Source organism: Nicotiana sylvestris, chromosome 5 (assembly GCF_000393655.2).
Source record: "Nicotiana sylvestris chromosome 5, ASM39365v2, whole genome shotgun sequence".
NCBI classification, from domain to species: Eukaryota; Viridiplantae; Streptophyta; class Magnoliopsida; order Solanales; family Solanaceae; genus Nicotiana; species Nicotiana sylvestris.
In genome coordinates this window covers 41,681,162-41,698,536 of record NC_091061.1, presented here as the reverse complement: position 1 = coordinate 41,698,536, position 17,375 = coordinate 41,681,162, and the positions used below count along the sequence as shown (strand labels likewise).

Genomic DNA, 17,375 nt, shown 5'->3' with positions numbered 1-17,375 from the left:
AAGATTTTGAGGAAAACGATCCAAAGTTCCCGACAGTGGCATGAGCAGTTACCATTTGCATTGTTGGGGTATCGCACTACGGTACGCACATCAGTAGGAGCGACTCCTTATCTTTTGGTTTATGGGACCGAGGCTGTAATACCGGCAGAGGTAGAAATTCCTTCGCTTCGAACCATTGTCGAAGCAGAAATCGAAGACAGCGAGTGGGTCAAGACTCGGTTAGAGCAATTGACTTTGATTGATGAAAAGCGAATGGCCGCGGTTTGTCACGGACAGTTGTACCAACGAAGAATGGCCCGTGCTTACAACAAGAAAGTCCGACCCAGGAATTTCGAAGTAGGTCAGCTGGTACTGAGGCGTATTCTGCCGCATCATGAGGAAGCAAAAGGGAAGTTTGCTCCAAATTGGAAAGGCCCATACATCATAAGGAAGATATTGCCGAGAGGAGCATTGTATTTAGGTGATATTGAAGGAAATGACCCCGACACGGCAGTAAATGCGGATGCAGTCAAGAGATACTACGTCTGAATTATACTCCAGTAGTCTTGACGCATTTGAAATGACGAAGGTTTTATTCCCCACTACTCCCCAAACACTACCCAATTCTCTCTACAAACCTTTGAGCCGCTTACAAAAAAACAACAAAACAAAAGAAAACAAAACAAAACATTGATTGAGGCCTGAACTACGTTTGACTTGATTCCGAAAGGATACGTAGGCAGCCTCTCCCTGAGGTTCAGTCACACCAACAATAAAATCCCATTCACCCTGAAATTGAAACCGGGGCACGTCGAGCAGTTTAGAAGTTAGTATCATCTACCTCTCTTTACCAAGCACAAACTTTCAAATCAATTACCAAAGATAGTGGGAAGCCAATAAGCGTCACAAATGGAGACCGACACACTCTGAATTGAGAGAGATAAAATGAGAGAGTCTCGTCGGTGAAAACCTTCGGGCACCGCGAGGCGACGGGAGTAGAGAAACCAAAATGAGAGAGCTTGTTTAGTTAAAAACTCACAAAGAGTGCTATCAAGCGATGACAGGAAGAGAAATGAGAGAGGTCAGCCAGCGAAAACCCGCAAAGGGCGCTGTTGGCCGAAAAGAATGACTCCACCCCAAGGAGGTCTCGGCAAAGCTCCACCGGTTTGGAATCACAGATCCGTTCTGGTTCAGGGAAACGCAAGTTCATGGAAGGTCAGGCGTCCAGTCCAAAGAGCATGTCATGTCATTTAAAGCCAGCGTTATCTTCCTCAGATAAGTCTTTCTCGTCCCAAAAGGGACACTCCCTTCCTGAAATTTGTTTTCTCCTTTCTTTGTTTCTCTTCGAATCCCTTTTTTGTTTTAACCCCAAGTTCAGGATACACCGAAAAGGGCAGGTGGCAGGTTTGTTTTCACGGAATTCCGTTTCATGAAGGAAAACACCCCGTTTCGTGTACGTCTGTCCAAACTTGATGAATCATGATGTTTGATGGCATTCGAAGTAAAGAGGAAAAAGAGAAATTCTCCCCAGCAAGTCCGCCTTCGGACGAATCCCCACAGAGTCTCCCCTTGTACAATCCCCCACAGAGTCTCCCCAATATATATATAAAAAAAAAATCCCCGTTAGAATTTCCCCAGCACATCCTCAGCGAGTTCCTTTGAAAAAATTCCCCAACCAGCTTACCCCAACAAATCCTAGAAAGCCCGCTTTGAAACAAATCCCCAGCATGCCCCGTTGTACAAAAATCCACACAAAGAATCCACTTTCTAAATATTCCCCCCACAGAGCTTCCTTTTGTACAAATCCCCACAGAGTATCCCCAATAAAATCCCCGTTGAGAATCTCCAAGCAAGATGGGACAAAAAAAAAGAGAAGAAAAAAGAGCCTTACGAGGCAAATCATCACAGAATCTGGAAATACAAGCCTGAGCAGTCTAAAGGGTTTCGACATATGAATCAAATCAATGGTGGGACTTCGCAACAGAAATGAAGACGCAACAAAGCAACCGGGAACGATCAAGGTCACCAAACCGACCGTCATTTCCGAACTAACAATTGTTCTTTGTTCTGAAAAGTTGAAACAGGTATAATCCAAGACAACCGTGCAAGAAGCAGGTGTCGCCCAAAGAAGAAGGTACATGGGTACAAGAAATATTTTGGCAATAAGGAATTCACTCGAAAGGTAAGTTTCCACGAAACTCCCTTTTATCTTCTACTAAAACAAGAAAATTAAAAAAAAAAAAAAAGAGGTCAGTTGTTGTTCTCGAATTTTGTCCCCATTCAATCAGCATTAGGGTTTTAAACCCTAAACTAAATTTTTCCTTTAGTCAGCATTAGGGTTTTAAACCCTAAACTGAGCTTTTTCCATTCAGCCAGCATTAGGGTTTTAAACCCTAAACTGAGCTCTTCCATGCAGTCAGCATTAGGGTTTTAAACCCTAAACTGAACTTTTTCCTTTAGTCAGCATTAGGGTTTTAAACCCTAAACTGAACTTTTTCCATTCAGCCAGCATTAGGGTTTTAAACCCTAAACTGAGCTTTTCCATGCAGTCAGCATTAGGGTTTTAAACCCTAAACAGAATTTTTCCTTTCAGCCGGCATTAGGGTTTTAAACCCTAAACTGAGCTCTTCCATGCAGTCAGCATTAGGGTTTTAAACCCTAAACTGAATTTTTCCTTTAGTCAGCATTAGGGTTTTAAACCCTAAACTGAACTTTTTCCATTCAGCCAGCATTAGGGTTTTAAACCCTAAACTGAGCTTTTTCATGCAGTCAGCATTAGGGTTTTAAACCCTAAACTGAACTTTTTCCATTCAGCCAGCATTAGGGTTTTAAACCCTAAACTGAGCTTTTCCATGCAATCAGCATTAGGGTTTTAAACCCTAAACTGAATTTTTCCATTCAGCCAGCATTAGGGTTTTAAACCCTAAACTGAGCTTTTCCATGCAATCAGCATTAGGGTTTTAAACCCTAAACTGAATTTTTCCTTTAGTCAGCATTAGGGTTTTAAACCCTAAACTGAATTTTTCCTTTAGTCAGCATTAGGGTTTTAAACCCTAAACTGAACTTTTTCCATTCAGCCAACATTAGGGTTTTAAACCCTAAACTGAGCTTTTCCATGCAGTCAGCATTAGGGTTTTAAACCCTAAACTGAACTTTTCCTTTCAACCAGCATTAGGGTTTTAAACCCTAAACTGAGCTTTTCCATGCAGTCAGCATTAGGGTTTTAAACCCTAAACTGAATTTTTCCTTTCAGCCGGCATTAGGGTTTTAAACCCTAAACTGAGCTCTTCCATGCAGTCAGCATTAGGGTTTTAAACCCTAAACTGAATTTTTCCTTTAGTCAGCATTAGGGTTTTAAACCCTAAACTGAATTTTTCCTTTAGTCAGCATTAGGGTTTTAAACCCTAAACTGAACTTTTTCCATTCAGCCAGCATTAGGGTTTTAAACCCTAAACTGAGCTTTTCCATGCAGTCAACATTAGGGTTTTAAACCCTAAACTGAATTTTTCCTTTAGTCAGCATTAGGGTTTTAAACCCTAAACTGAATTTTATCCATTCAGCCAGCATTAGGGTTTTAAACCCTAAACTGAATTTTTCCATTCAGCCAGCATTAGGGTTCTAAATCCTAAACTGAGCTTTTCCCCAGTTGGTCAGTATTAGAGTTTCAACTCTAAAAACTGAACTTCTCCCCAGCTATTCGGTATTAGGGCTCCAACCCTGAACTGAGCATTTTTATCTCCCTTCCTCAATTTTATGAACTTCCTGGCGAATAATTGACGAAATTTTCCTAGTGAAACTGGGGCAGAAAATTTCGTTCGTTTGTTTGTTTTCTCCCGCAGGTCTAACCTCTAGCCACACGGATCGAAATGACCCACGAGGTGAGTCTCAACTCAGAATCAAAAAAAGAAAAGACAAAAAGAAGATGTCCCGAGATACCGGAGAAAATGGAAGGCGGATCGTTCCAAGATTTGAAAAAGGTCTAGAACTCTGCCAGTCACGTCTCACTGAGTATCCCAGAGATTAAACAAGCACCTACAACTCGCAAGCATCAAGATTCGGATCGAAGTCTCCAAGCAAAATCAGCTAAGACCCATGATCAAGTCGCAAAAGAATCATGGATAGGGATCTTGTAACTAGCAGTTGACATGCATATAAGTATTTAGTTCAGTTTCAATGTTTCTTTGGTTGTAATAAGGCGGTCAGTAAAGCAGGTGACAACAGCAATAGCAGTAACAGCAAGCATTGCGATCCCATGGTAGTCCCAGCTACCGAAGCTTCCCGAACTACATTGACCTGATTCCTGTTTAGCCCAGGATATGTAGGAAATCTTTGAAGCAAAGATTCGGTCAGATCTTTCAAAACATGCTTCACACGGAGTAGTCCATAGGCAAAAATCGCTCATACCCGCTCACTTTATCTTTGCACGAAAACTCTTCGGGTTTCCGAACAAAGAGGGGCAGCTGTGAGCACGTGATTTTTGTTTCGCGCGACAATCGCTCCAAAAGAAATAAAAAATGTGACAAATGGTCCTGATGTACAAGTTTTGGATTTTGTGTGGCATATTCGTTAGTTATCTGTAATCCCGTCCGTGTTTATTTTTAAAATAAATAAATAAAAAATGTGCATCTTTCATTTTTATTTCTGTCATTAAGTGATGTTAGTATAATTAATGTCAATTGTATGTAAAATGTTGTTTATGGTTTTATATGGTATTATTTGGTAAATTAATTCAAAAGAAAAAAAATAATAAAAGAGAAGAAAGAATTCTCGGACTTGGGCCAGTCCAATTTTAAATAAATTGGCCCAAACAACTCAGCCCAAAACCCGTGCTTGCCCCGGTCCAGACTAGCCTACTTTAAGAACGTCCAAACGACGCCGTTTTAATCCAGTCTGATCTGGGCCGTTGATCTCAGATTGATCAACGGCCAAGATCACTTCCCCATAACCCACTGATGAACCCGACCCGTTTCCACCCGGACCGACCCAAACCCCTTTAGGATGAAACGACACCGTCCCCCATCAGCCAAGAGATCCTGACCCTTCATCGCACCCCATCCAACGGCTAGGAATCAACCCCTCACTAACTATATAAACCCATAACCTTTACCCTGCCCCCCTTATCCGAACCCCCAGCCTTAGGTCACCTTCGTCCTCATCCCCTTCCCCTCCAAACCCTAGCCGCCCCTGTATTCTTCACCATGAAAGCCGGCGGCATGAACGCCGGTGGCCTTCACCTTAACACCATAGGACCATCTCACCCCCCTGAACATGGATCTGTGGACCGTTTAGTTCGAATCATCCTCTAGGTCCTCGAATCTTCATTTGAAGATTCGAGCAAAACTCGATCTACACCGATCTGCCCTAGATTCATACCAGATAGTCCCCGGACCCCCCTCGTGACCAAACCATGCTTGGTTTGGTCCGAATCTAACCAAGAAAGCCCAAAACCCAAATCTGCCCTCTAGAACCCTAGGTTTCCTCGTGCCTGTTCCGTGCCTGTTCGAACCAAGAGATTAGGATCTAATGGACCTTAATCGAAGTGTTTCTCATTTGAGAAACATTTCGATTAAAGTCCGTTCAACCTTGAGAAAGGGTCTGTACAACACAAGCTGATTTTTTCTGTTTCTGCTTTCAAAGTTTAAGGTAAGTTTGTTTTCTCTTTGTTATTCAGTACGTGTGTGGTTTAAAGGTCTGTTCGTATTGGCCGAATGTCTTGTGTAATTTGTTGTCTTTGAATTTTTTACCAAATGTATCCTGTCCACCTTTCCTGAACCTATGTGTTTGATTAAAGGCCTTCTTCTATTCACTGATAACATGTATGTATGTATGTGCTGTGCAATTAGCTGAATTTCAAATTTGAACTGATTAACTGATTCCTCGAGTACAATTCTGCTGGGTCAGTATGACTCGAGTCATGTGTTCGATACTATTAAACATCTGAGTTTTGGTTACGATTGTACATGTTATGATTAATATAGTCGAGTCGACATGTGTTGTCAATTAGTTTCAGCTGCCTGAACAATAACAAATCGATTTGCTTCTACTAAGCATTGCCTGAATCAATTAGGAACTGAGTTTAGTACTTATAATTGTTAATTTGAATCAGAAATGTAAAATCAATGTTTTGTTCGGTTATAGTTCTGAAATTGGAGGGCATGTGCACTTGTGCACCACATGTGCATTTGTGCACAGCCTGTGTCCTGCCTAAAGGCTTTTTGAATTAAATAGTTTGACAGCATATGCTGTCAGACTACATTCTGCTGCCCATACTCTACTTTAGTTTCAAAAATAATAAACATTACTCAAAAGTGAGTCTGCCAGGGAATATCATGGGGTTTTGTTTATAATTAATTAGCTAAGTGGAATCTGAAATAGGAGAGCACATGGGAGGGGTGTTCTAATTGTCTGAACAGGCTGTTAAAGGTTTTAGGTTTATAAAAGAGGGGACTTCCATCAGTTTTGGGGACATCAGATAGATCAGATAAGAGGGAGGAGCTGAAGACATACACATATAGACATAGATACACACACACAGACAGGGACAAAGAGAATACATACAGAAAACTTAGTTTGGAGATTGAGAGTTGAAGTTCTGAAAAGCAGAAAACTGGAAAAGAACTCTGTTTGATAACACAGACAGACAAAACTAGAAATTGCATTCTTCTTTGCTGTCTTGATTTCACTGGTCTTGACTTGTTTGTCCGATACTGTTTTCTTCTAAATCCAACTGAGTCTGTTGGTTGTTTGTTTGGTTTACTCTGGGACTTGGTCTAGCTGGGATCTTGATTCTACTCCAATTATTTTGCTTGTTGTTGCTGCTGCTGCTATTCTGTTTCTTGCTGCTGCTGATTTCCCCATCTTCTTCCTCTTCTCCTTTGCATTTTCAGTATTTCCAGGTACACATCTCGAGTCTCACATTGGTGTAGCTGATTGTAACATTGAAAAGCATGAATCGAAAGATCTGAAGAATTTTAATCATCTGTTGCCTTACTTATAGCTTTGCGAATATTGTTAAAGTTGTATAGATCCTTTAACTTGTAGCCTAATAGAGAATACATTAGTAAGCTTGTACTTAATTAATGTTTATGTTGATTTGAAACTGTGGTGTTTGATTCGTTTAATAGCATACAGGATGTAAATATAACTCATGGAATGTGAAACAATTTAGTGCGATTGTTAAAATTAAATTCACTCTTTCAGCATGTTTTGAATAAGTAGGGGCAAATGGCTGTTAAATCTAGCCAAATATAATACAGTTTTTGAATCACCCAGTTTCGATTTCTTTAGGCAGTTTATAGGACTAGTTTTGAATATCATCGGTAGTATTCTTTAATAAGGAATCCTATTAACCCTGTTTAAGCAAGTTAATCTAAATTCGACTTAAAGATGTTTGTTCGGGTTAAGTGTTGTATTTTATTAGAATAAACGGATTTCTTTGTCAAATTAAAGCATTTTTCCATTGAAGTATAATGTCTTCTCAACTTTGTAAATGATTAACCATAAGAATCTGGATTGGGCCAAAGCATATAATTAAATTAGCATGTACCTTCTTTCTTCTAGTTTTAGGAACAAACGCATTAGAAATATAGTCACTTTAGGATATCCTTTCTAAAAATAGAGACGAGCCTCGCCAAATAAAACGCAAAATTGCGGAGCCCTCAATAAATAACCACAATAATTTTTTTTAGAATTCGGGATAGGCCGTTTAGTGAATTTCATGGCCTTCTACAAAAAAAAATAACGTGTTAGACTCTTTAGGCGCGGCTTAATAATTTAACCTTCTTAAACACGGGTGCACATTGATGTGACCCAAATCCAAATCTCAACGGAGTCAAAATGTGTCGACGACCACGGGTGCATTGATTGTGACGCGGTTCGAGATGCATTTTCACGACGTTGCAATCCTATAAAAATAAATGATAATAATAAAAACGGTTTAAACTTAATAAAAGCACATAAGTCACAACATGTATTTGAACCAGATATTTAGCCATTATAACAATTTAAGCAACCGTGCTAGAACCACGGGATTCGAGGGTGCCTAACACCTTCCCTCGGGTCAACAGAATTCCTTACTTAGAATTTCTGGTTCGCAGACTTCATTTGGAAAAGTCGAAAATTTCCTCGATTTGGGATTCGAGATAAACCGGTGACTTGGGACACCAAAAGCCAAACCTTTCCCAAGTGGCGACTCTGAATTAAATAAATAATCCCATTTCGAATATTGTCACTTAAATTGGAAAAACTCCCTCGCGCATTTAACCCTTTGGGGCGGGGCGCGCAAAAAGGAGGTGTGACAATATGTATATATATATATATATATATATATATATATATATGTGTGTGTGTGTGAGCTGGTCCGGGCCGGTTGACCCATGGGTCAGCTACCAGTTCGGTCCGGTCCGGTTCAGTGGGTCAAACGGCCCAGGTCGCTTAAATTAATGGGTTGGTCCATTTAAGGTTTTGTGGTCATGGACCGGTTAAAGGGTTAATTTTAATGGGTTATTGGGGCCGGTTCGTGGGTCGACTCGGCGTATTTGACAGGTCTAATCCTACCAAGCAACCCAAGTACAGTGGTGTAGACACACTATGCCAAGTGTGGTCGATCGCCCTTTGCTGGAAAATGATATTGCGTATATACGTCAAATATTATTGAATATGATTATATATTATATTTTGAACACCCTTAATATAGTTTCGTGAGTCAGTTCAGCAGTTCAGGGTGTTCAAAGTAATATGTTGTTCATGGGTTTAAAATTATCTGCCCATTTTATTTGCCAAAATTAAACGCAGACTACTGCGTGTGGTCTATTTGACTCTTTTTCAAATAGTTTATACCATTAATTGACAAAATTTTTTATTGACTTGTTTAAAGTTTGAACACCCTTACAAAATTCCTAGTTACGCAAGCAGAGAAACAAATTTTTAGCACTCATTTCACGCTCCCCATAAACTTATCCATGTATTGTAATATTTTGACTAATGAAAGCTCAAAGTAGCAAGCTATGATCATTCAATAGAATATTTTTTTCTCTAGAAGGATTCAACATGGTGCTTATTTTCTAAAGGGACTTGGTGCAACAAGCTGTTTGTTCTACTTTTACTTTTGTTTTTTGACTGGTCCGCAATTTAAGTTTGTTGAAGTATTGATTCTTGATAAGCAGCATCCAATAAGTTAATTCTTCAAAAAAATTCAAAACTTTATGAAAGCAACTTCATTCAAAGTCATGGAACTATTAAATTAGATTGATGTCTGAACTTAGATTCATGTTTCAGTTATAACACCCTCCTTTACAATAAGTAGTATATATACATTTTAATCAAATTACATATATCGTTAAAACAAGCTTCATTGTGTATATTAAAGTAATTTTAACTTTATATAATCAAAAAATATTCGAATTTTACGTACAATATACCTTCCTTTTAGCTTATGAATTTTGTCTTACCATCATATATAGGTTGTCGCTCTCCGAATTTTTCCACATGCACTCGATATTTATATCAAACAAATAAATATATGCAATATGTGTTCACATAAATTTGTATCATTTAATCATGATCGTTTACAAATGACTTTAGGGTATTTGCTATTAATAACTGGCATAGTTTCCATTAACTTTGCTCATCAAAGCTAGGAAAATGGAAGAACTACATACATTTTTTGTTTAATGTGATTTGAAATTTGATTTTTCATGATTTTCAGCCACTTCATTGATCGTTTGGATTTGATGTAAGTATCATATGTGGACATAATTTTTTAGATTACAATCTGATACTCTGCAAGTGGACAACACTATTTATCTTGTAAGGATAAAATTTTGGTTTGTTTTAGAGGTGATTTATAAATTTTTGTTTTGTACCTTGATTTAATGACAAAACACCAAAAAGTCCCTTAAAATCTTGCATCTTTTATTCCTTTTAAAAAAGTTAATCTTGAATTGTCTACATCCATTCATCTGGTGCAAACTGCAAACTCCATTTATATTCTATGCTTCTTTTTATGGTTATACAAAAAACTCAGTATATGTTTTTTAGATACAATTTTAATAACAAAGACAAAGACAAAGAGGACATCAACTGAGAAATCATGTAATCAATGTATATGCAATCTACAATGCTTGTTTTTGGTCCCCAGTGCACATGGATCTCAACAACTTGAGCAACATTCTTGCCTTATTTTTGGTCCTCTCACTACACTGGCTTTGAAGGAGTAACAATAACTGACTCAAAACCCCACTATAGATAGCTTCTTCCCTAGCTTGCATGAAATCATGACACACAATAATTAAAGAATTCACTGCACTTTCACTTCCTTCATTATCTGATGATACTCTAAATACCATCTTCACAATTGCACTAACACCATTTGGATGATTTAAGACATCTTCTTTTGCATTTTTTTCTACTAACAATGTTTCAATTGTTTTCATTGCCAATATTGGTGCTAGTAAGCTTCTATATTGGCATTTTGGAGCATTCACAATGTATGTTATGAGTGCCTCAACTGCGTTTTCCTTCACTATAAATTCGCGATTTTGTTCGAGAGAAGATAATGCTGAAAGAGCTCTGATTGATTCCTCACAACCATCTAATTTGTTCTCGATAACATGAACAAGTTCTTGAATCAAAATCTTGGATTTACCCAACATAGTTACAAGTTCCTTTGACTGCAAAGATGATGAAATTGCCACTATTAAATGACACAAGCTTTTCTTGATGATAAAAGTCCCATTCTTGAATAGCATCAAGAAGTTTGTAAACTTGGATTCATCTTCTTTGAGCATGTTGAGAGTTCCCAAATCACTAAATGGCAACAATTTCAATGCACAAACAAGAGCTTTCTCCATAAATATGAGACTTTCTTGGAAATTTGAACTTTGATCAACTGAATTTTCCAATGCTAATTCAAGAATCATTTGGAAGAAGTCTAGTTGAATCAAGAAAGAGTTTTCTAAAGGCAAATCTTCTGACAAAGCAAGAACTTTCTCTAGTGCTTGAACTTTTGTGTCCAATGTAGACTCCTTTGACTGAAGATTGTGTTTGAGACCAACAATTGAATCATCAATTGCTTGAAAGTAATGAAGATCATAACCATTTCTGCAGTTTAATTGAAGCCATTGATGAATCAAATGGCGAAGGGTGTGGTTTGGTACAATAGAAGAGTCATGGAGTTTCTGCATTGTAACAGGACAAGTTGAATTGCCAGAAGATAGCCATTTTTCAATGCTGGATCTATCATATGTTTGGCCTGTGCATAAAGTGACTGGATCTTTAAACAAATCTAAGCTTATTGGACACCTAAACAAGGGAGGAATTGCCATTTCAGGCTCCTTCATTGACCAAAAGGATAACAAAAACAACCAAGAATAATCACATATATAGATGAAGATGTTAAAGTAACAACAACAACAAACCCAGTGAAATCACAAGTGAGGTATGGGGAGGACAATGTGTATGCAAACCTTATTCCTACTTTACGACGGCATGATATTAAAGTACTTAAAGAAATATTCAAAAGTGAAATAAAAGAAATCTTGAAGTGGGATATTTGTTTAATTCCAAAGGGAAGTGTAGAAATGACAAGAGAGTTGGAATGATGAGTTTACACTTGGTTGATTGAACATGGAATAACAGAATGAGTTGTGTCTAAAAGACATATATCCTGTTTTTATGAGCCAATAAAAAGAGAGTGGAAGAGTAGGGGTAAGATTGTTTTGTAAGGTTGCAGTTTGAAGTGGAACAAAGCACATGAAAGAAGAAGAAGTGGGGTGAGAAGCTAACCAAAATATATGAAATGTGAGTGGGAAAAAATGAGAAGAGAACAAAGAGAAAGAAACACAAGAGTTGGCCAAAAGGAGGAGAAGTAGGCCTTATCTAAGTAAAGCAAGAAAGATAGGTAGATTGCAACTAATGAAATAGTAGAATAATTTTAGGAAAGAGAGTGAATGGGACCACTTTTGTCTTTTTTTGCCAATAGATTGTACCTACAGTCAAACTGACTGACCCACCCAAACACACTCATATCAAAAGTTCATGTCTTTGAACTTTGAATCCCCAAATTATACTTTGTTTGAATAAGAAAGATGCGACACCTTCCTTGCCACAAAAAGAATATTATTAGTAAATTTTTTTATAAAAGAAGAAACAAAAGGCATCCCTTTGTCTCCACATTTTTAACCATCGGGTATAAATCTATTGATCCAATTAATTCAAATTTATTCCGATAAAGGCAACTACGCTCTACAAGCCGTGCTCAAACCAGTTTTTTAAAATTATCACATTTTTTTAATATATTTATTTACTAATAATTTTATAATCCCTCAAAGTACTTCGCTCACCCTCAAAGAGTGAAATATCATTCAAAGCAGACTAAAGGCACAGGGCAAAGAAGCTTAGAAGAGTGACGGAAGAGAGTGGTAAGGTATGAAATTACTTAGACAGAAGCAGTGACGGCTCAACCCTTAAGCCACGAAAGCAGTGGCTTTAGGCCCCCAAAAAATTAAGGCCCCAAATTTACTCAAATTATATATAGTATAAATAATTATGTATTTATTATTAGTGATAAACAAATTAGTTTTAATCATTTTTTGTCAATTTTTAAAGTTTATACTAAAAATTGTAGATTATTAATTTGCATTTACTTCCTATTTTTATTATTCTTTTTTGTTACTTCACGCATGGTGGATGAGCTCAACTTCTTAATTTGTCTAACTCACTTCAACTTGAATCAATTTTGTTTATAACTATGATTTTGTAGAATCTTCTTCTATTCTTTAAGTACTTTTTAGACAATTTTTCAATTTTAAGCTAATGAAATTATGAAAGGATTAAATATGAAAAAGCATTTTCTTAACCTCGAATGTCTTTTGAGGCCTCTTTTTAAATTTTTGTTTTAGGCCACATGCAGTATTGAGCCGCCTCTGGAAGCATGTTGGATGATGGAACGATGACTACATACTTAAATTCTAAATTTTGAGAAATGACGTAAGTGATAGATGGATCGAGATTTGGCAATAAGTAATCTTTAACATACACTTTAGCTTATGTTAACTTTATTTAAGATCTCCAAAAAAATTGTCTTAATTCCCTTATAATCATTTCCATTTGCTCTTCTGGAATTCAACTGTTTGGATACTCAACTTTTGTTTATAAGAAAAAAGGGATATATAATGCAGGATTTAATAGTTTTCTATTTCTTCCAATTGATGTTCTAGATTACTTTGGGCAAAGCAGTGTAGGCGTGATAGTCCAAATGTGATTCTCTTTCTTACAAGTTGGGTATTGAAGAACTCAAAAGTTACAACCAATGTATGCATAAACGTAAAAGAGTTTAACTTTGACGTTCATGTATCAAAATAAAAATTGGATGAATCCATAAGTATAAGTAGGAATAAAAAGGGAGTAACTAGGTTATGTAAGCAACTGGCCTATTTGAGTATATTTTGACTGGCCAAACAAGGCATTTGTTTTTTCCCTAGTCAAAGTGTAACAGCTCCAGCTAATGTTGTCCACTTTTTTATTTATTTGCTGCATACCAATAAAGTACATGATTCTATTAATTAGTCAGTAATGACTATAATAGTCAAATACAGTACATGTGCACATCCTATGATCTCATTTCTCAATCTCTCGTTTTTATAATTAATTTTTAAGTATAGAAGTTCTTATACAGATACAGATTCAAGATCTGGACTTAGTAAATTTGTAGTGGATGTGATTTGTTACATACTTAATATTTTTTAATATTTTCACCTATGAACATATGACCTTTAGTTGTTTCGACATTAGTGAATGTGCAATATGTCTGAAAAAACTCGAGATAGTAAATGGATTTGAAACCCTCTTATCTTGATTGAATTTGGTTTCGTGCGCGCTGAATCAATCAAAGAGCTTACTGATTTAATTCATTCCGTTTCATTTATTTGGGCGAGAGGGAAGCTATGAGTTGTCTGGGAAGCTTCAATATGGCTTAATCTGGTAAATTAAGAAAAAATTAAGAAAGTGAAATAAAAATATGAGCAAAGTTAAAATTAGCGATAAAATTGCTAGGATGTGTATTCTATATAGCATTATAAACTCTTATAATAGGATTTTTTCACTTCGAATTTTTGCGAAGGGACTGTGGCAAACACTTGCATATTTAAGAAATGCAATTGAATATGTTTTAAATTTGACACGATGTGTGATATAAAAGGTGATTACACCGTATATTAGATTAGTTTTGTCGAAAAATTATATTGTACATTAAATATCATTAACACAATCCAAATATTCTTCATGTGTTTACTTTTTCATATTTTGAAATCCTTAGTGAAAATCTTGGATTCACAACCGTTATACTATTTGATTCCCAATCAATAATTTTTCTTGATTTCTTTTACTACTGTTTTTTTATAGCAAAAGTCCACCTTTAATTTGTGGATGATGGGGTTTAGGCGATGACCCCAACCCGTATATTATCAAAAATAATTAATACACAGAGGAGGACATAGATCATAGACTCCAAAGCAAGATGAGGATCGATACAAATCATCCCTAAGAACACTTAGAACCAGACGATCTGCCTAATTTAGGAGATGATCTCCATTACACTTTGACTATAATGAACTTCACATAAGGATGGTGTACACAAGGTTAGCGACACTATACAACGTTCAAAATTATCTACTGTTAGCATCATTAATAACAAAATTATTCGTCTTAGACTTAAATCTGAAAGTAGGGATGCCATCTTGGTCGAGTCTCAATAATGACTTCACTGTGTTCGGTAAGGAACTAGAATCATCCATTAAAACTTGACCATTTATTGATTCTTTTTACCACTGTTTGAATTGTGTTTTTGAGTAAGTTTTGTTTTTCTACAACACGTACCATTCAATGAAAGGGAATTTAATCGGAGCACTGGACCCTATTGCACATTGGACAAGACAACTAATTTTGCCAGTGGAGAATTTAACGAGAAAGAGAGGGATGAGAATTCTATGACTAGATTGTGTTTTTGTGTTTTTTTTTATGAGAAAAGTCCCTGGAGTTAATGAAAAAGTAACATATGAAAAGAAAAATTATTGGAGAGATCATAAAAAATTAGTAAGAGTATTCGATATTGTCAAAAATAAATCCCTACATGATCTATTGGTACAAGGATAAGTTTATCATATCGCACAATTATCTGAATTTGGTCTAGATCTAATTGATCTAATAAGAGTTGAAAGTGCATTGATAAAAAAAATTAGGAATGATTTTCTGATACGATGTTTAATTATTTTCCTACTTTTGATGGAAGTGAAAAATAAAAGGAGGCAAGACAAAAGATTCATTTTTATTATTTTTTATGCTAGTCTTTTATTCTATTATAACCAAGATTGATAAAATATTGCAAAGGGCAAAGAAAGGGAGAAATAAGAACAATAGACAATAAGGGCCAAAAGCCAAGTACCAAATAGGCAAATAATATAAGTAAAGGATTAACATTTGACCAAAATTTCTGTGTTTTGAGTACAATCTTGTCTGCCACGTGAATAGCTCCAAACCTCAACCTTACAAAAATAACAAACTATAATCTGATATTTAAATTTTTAAAAACTGAAGATAGAATAATACTTGAAAAGATGCCTAGGGAGTGTCGTGAAAAAATAAAATAAATTATATTTTTAGCCCTAAGACCTCTGAGATTGGTAGTGGGAACAATAAATAATATTAATGATACACTTAATCTTCTTCTTTTTTTTTTTTTTTAATAATATCCAACTACTCTTTCAAACTTCAAAGATCCAATGCTAACTAAGAACTTGAACATAATGCTAGGCCACCACAACTTAGAAAACAAGTATTATTCTTCTGTAATAGAATTCATGTGGGACATAAACGCAAGAAAATTTATAGCTATATTTACGGAGACAAGATCCCAAATCAACATCCTTTTGAATGAAAATAAAATCGTTATTGATATCAGCATAATGGTTGGCTATAAATACAGATACTCTTTGTATACGATCGCTTGTTGAATACTATCAAATATTAATTCTTCAAATCTTTGTTATCGGCTACTTTGTCTTCGGGATTCACCCATCACTGGTCACATGCTTGCATCCGGTGTCAGCTTTTTGTTGACTCACATCCCACCTATTTTTAGTTCCACGTGTCACTTTTTCATTCGTCCACCTAGTGTCACTAACCAATTTTGCTGCGTACAGATTGGAAACCATTTATAATCGGAGAAAAGTAGGATAAACTAATTAGGGAATTATATTCTGCTCAGAATACGGCCAAAATGTTCAGAAATAGTAAATTACTTCTCTTAAAATTTATAGTAGTGTTTTTAATTTTCAACTTAAACAAAAATAAAACTAGCTAATGATATATTTTTCTTATTCTGACTTTGCTGAATCAAAGCAGTTGGCTTATAATTTCTATATTTTGGAATGTTTTTCCTCCATCAAATCGCTTCGATATGGCGATTCAACATTTATTTATTGGTCTACTGCTAATAGACATTTTCAGTTCATACATGTATATGACTTGGTGATGATTCGTATAGTTAATTCAAACTTACTTGAATTTTGAGAGTTGTTATTGTATATGAATATTCCGATAAGATAAGCTGTGATATATAAAGAAGACCTTATAGATAAGCTGCTTTGGTTCCTATTGCATGTCAAAATTATTGCTATAGTTTCACTTGTAAGTGCTTTCAACTCTAGTATAAATTGTGTTGGAGTTTTAAGTAAGGTTAGTTTTGTCTAAATTATTTTTCTGCATTAAAAATAATCATTTCCCAATTACATGTCAAACAGTGGTTAAATATTCGTAAGTGGACCAAAAAATAATCATCCAACCCAATTTTTACAAGAGATTTTCCTATAGTATAATCACCATCCAAAATAATAGCTCGCTAATGTATATTATTTGTATATTAATATATAATATACATATACTATATATATTTTATATAATCAGTATATATCTTTAGTACATTGAGCTAGCAACTGTGATCAGTTTTGGTCGATGGGTAAGTATGTTAAAATCCCATTATAGCACGGTATAGCCAGTTTTCGGACTGGTCATTCAAAAATAGCCAGCGTTTACCAAGTCAATGAAAAATAGCCACTATTTTGTTGCAACAGAGACCGGTCCAGTATAATATACTAGAGTTCGGTGCATCTGTGTATTAACTCCAGCATAATATGCTGGACCGGTATACTTTGCTGGCTCCAGTATATATACTGGAGACTGGAGCACCGGTGCTCCAAACTCCAGTATATTATGATGGACATATATACTTGCTGGAACTCCAGTATATTATGTTGGAGTTCTAGTGTACTGATGCTGGAACTCCATCATATTATGCTAGAGTTCCAGCATACTTATCTTGAAACTCCAGTATAATATGTTGG

The 17,375-nt window shown here is 36.0% G+C and overlaps 1 protein-coding gene across 1 annotated transcript; it reads right to left on the bottom strand.

The window, feature by feature from the left end:
• Positions 1 to 9,913: 9,913 nt before the first annotated feature.
• LOC104240427 (U-box domain-containing protein 25-like) lies at positions 9,914 to 11,834 on the bottom strand. The gene has a single exon (XM_009795268.2). The coding sequence runs from the start codon at positions 11,316 to 11,318 to the stop codon at positions 10,092 to 10,094; it is 1,227 nt and encodes a 408-aa protein (XP_009793570.1). The 5' UTR covers positions 11,319 to 11,834; the 3' UTR covers positions 9,914 to 10,091.
• Positions 11,835 to 17,375: the final 5,541 nt, after the last annotated feature.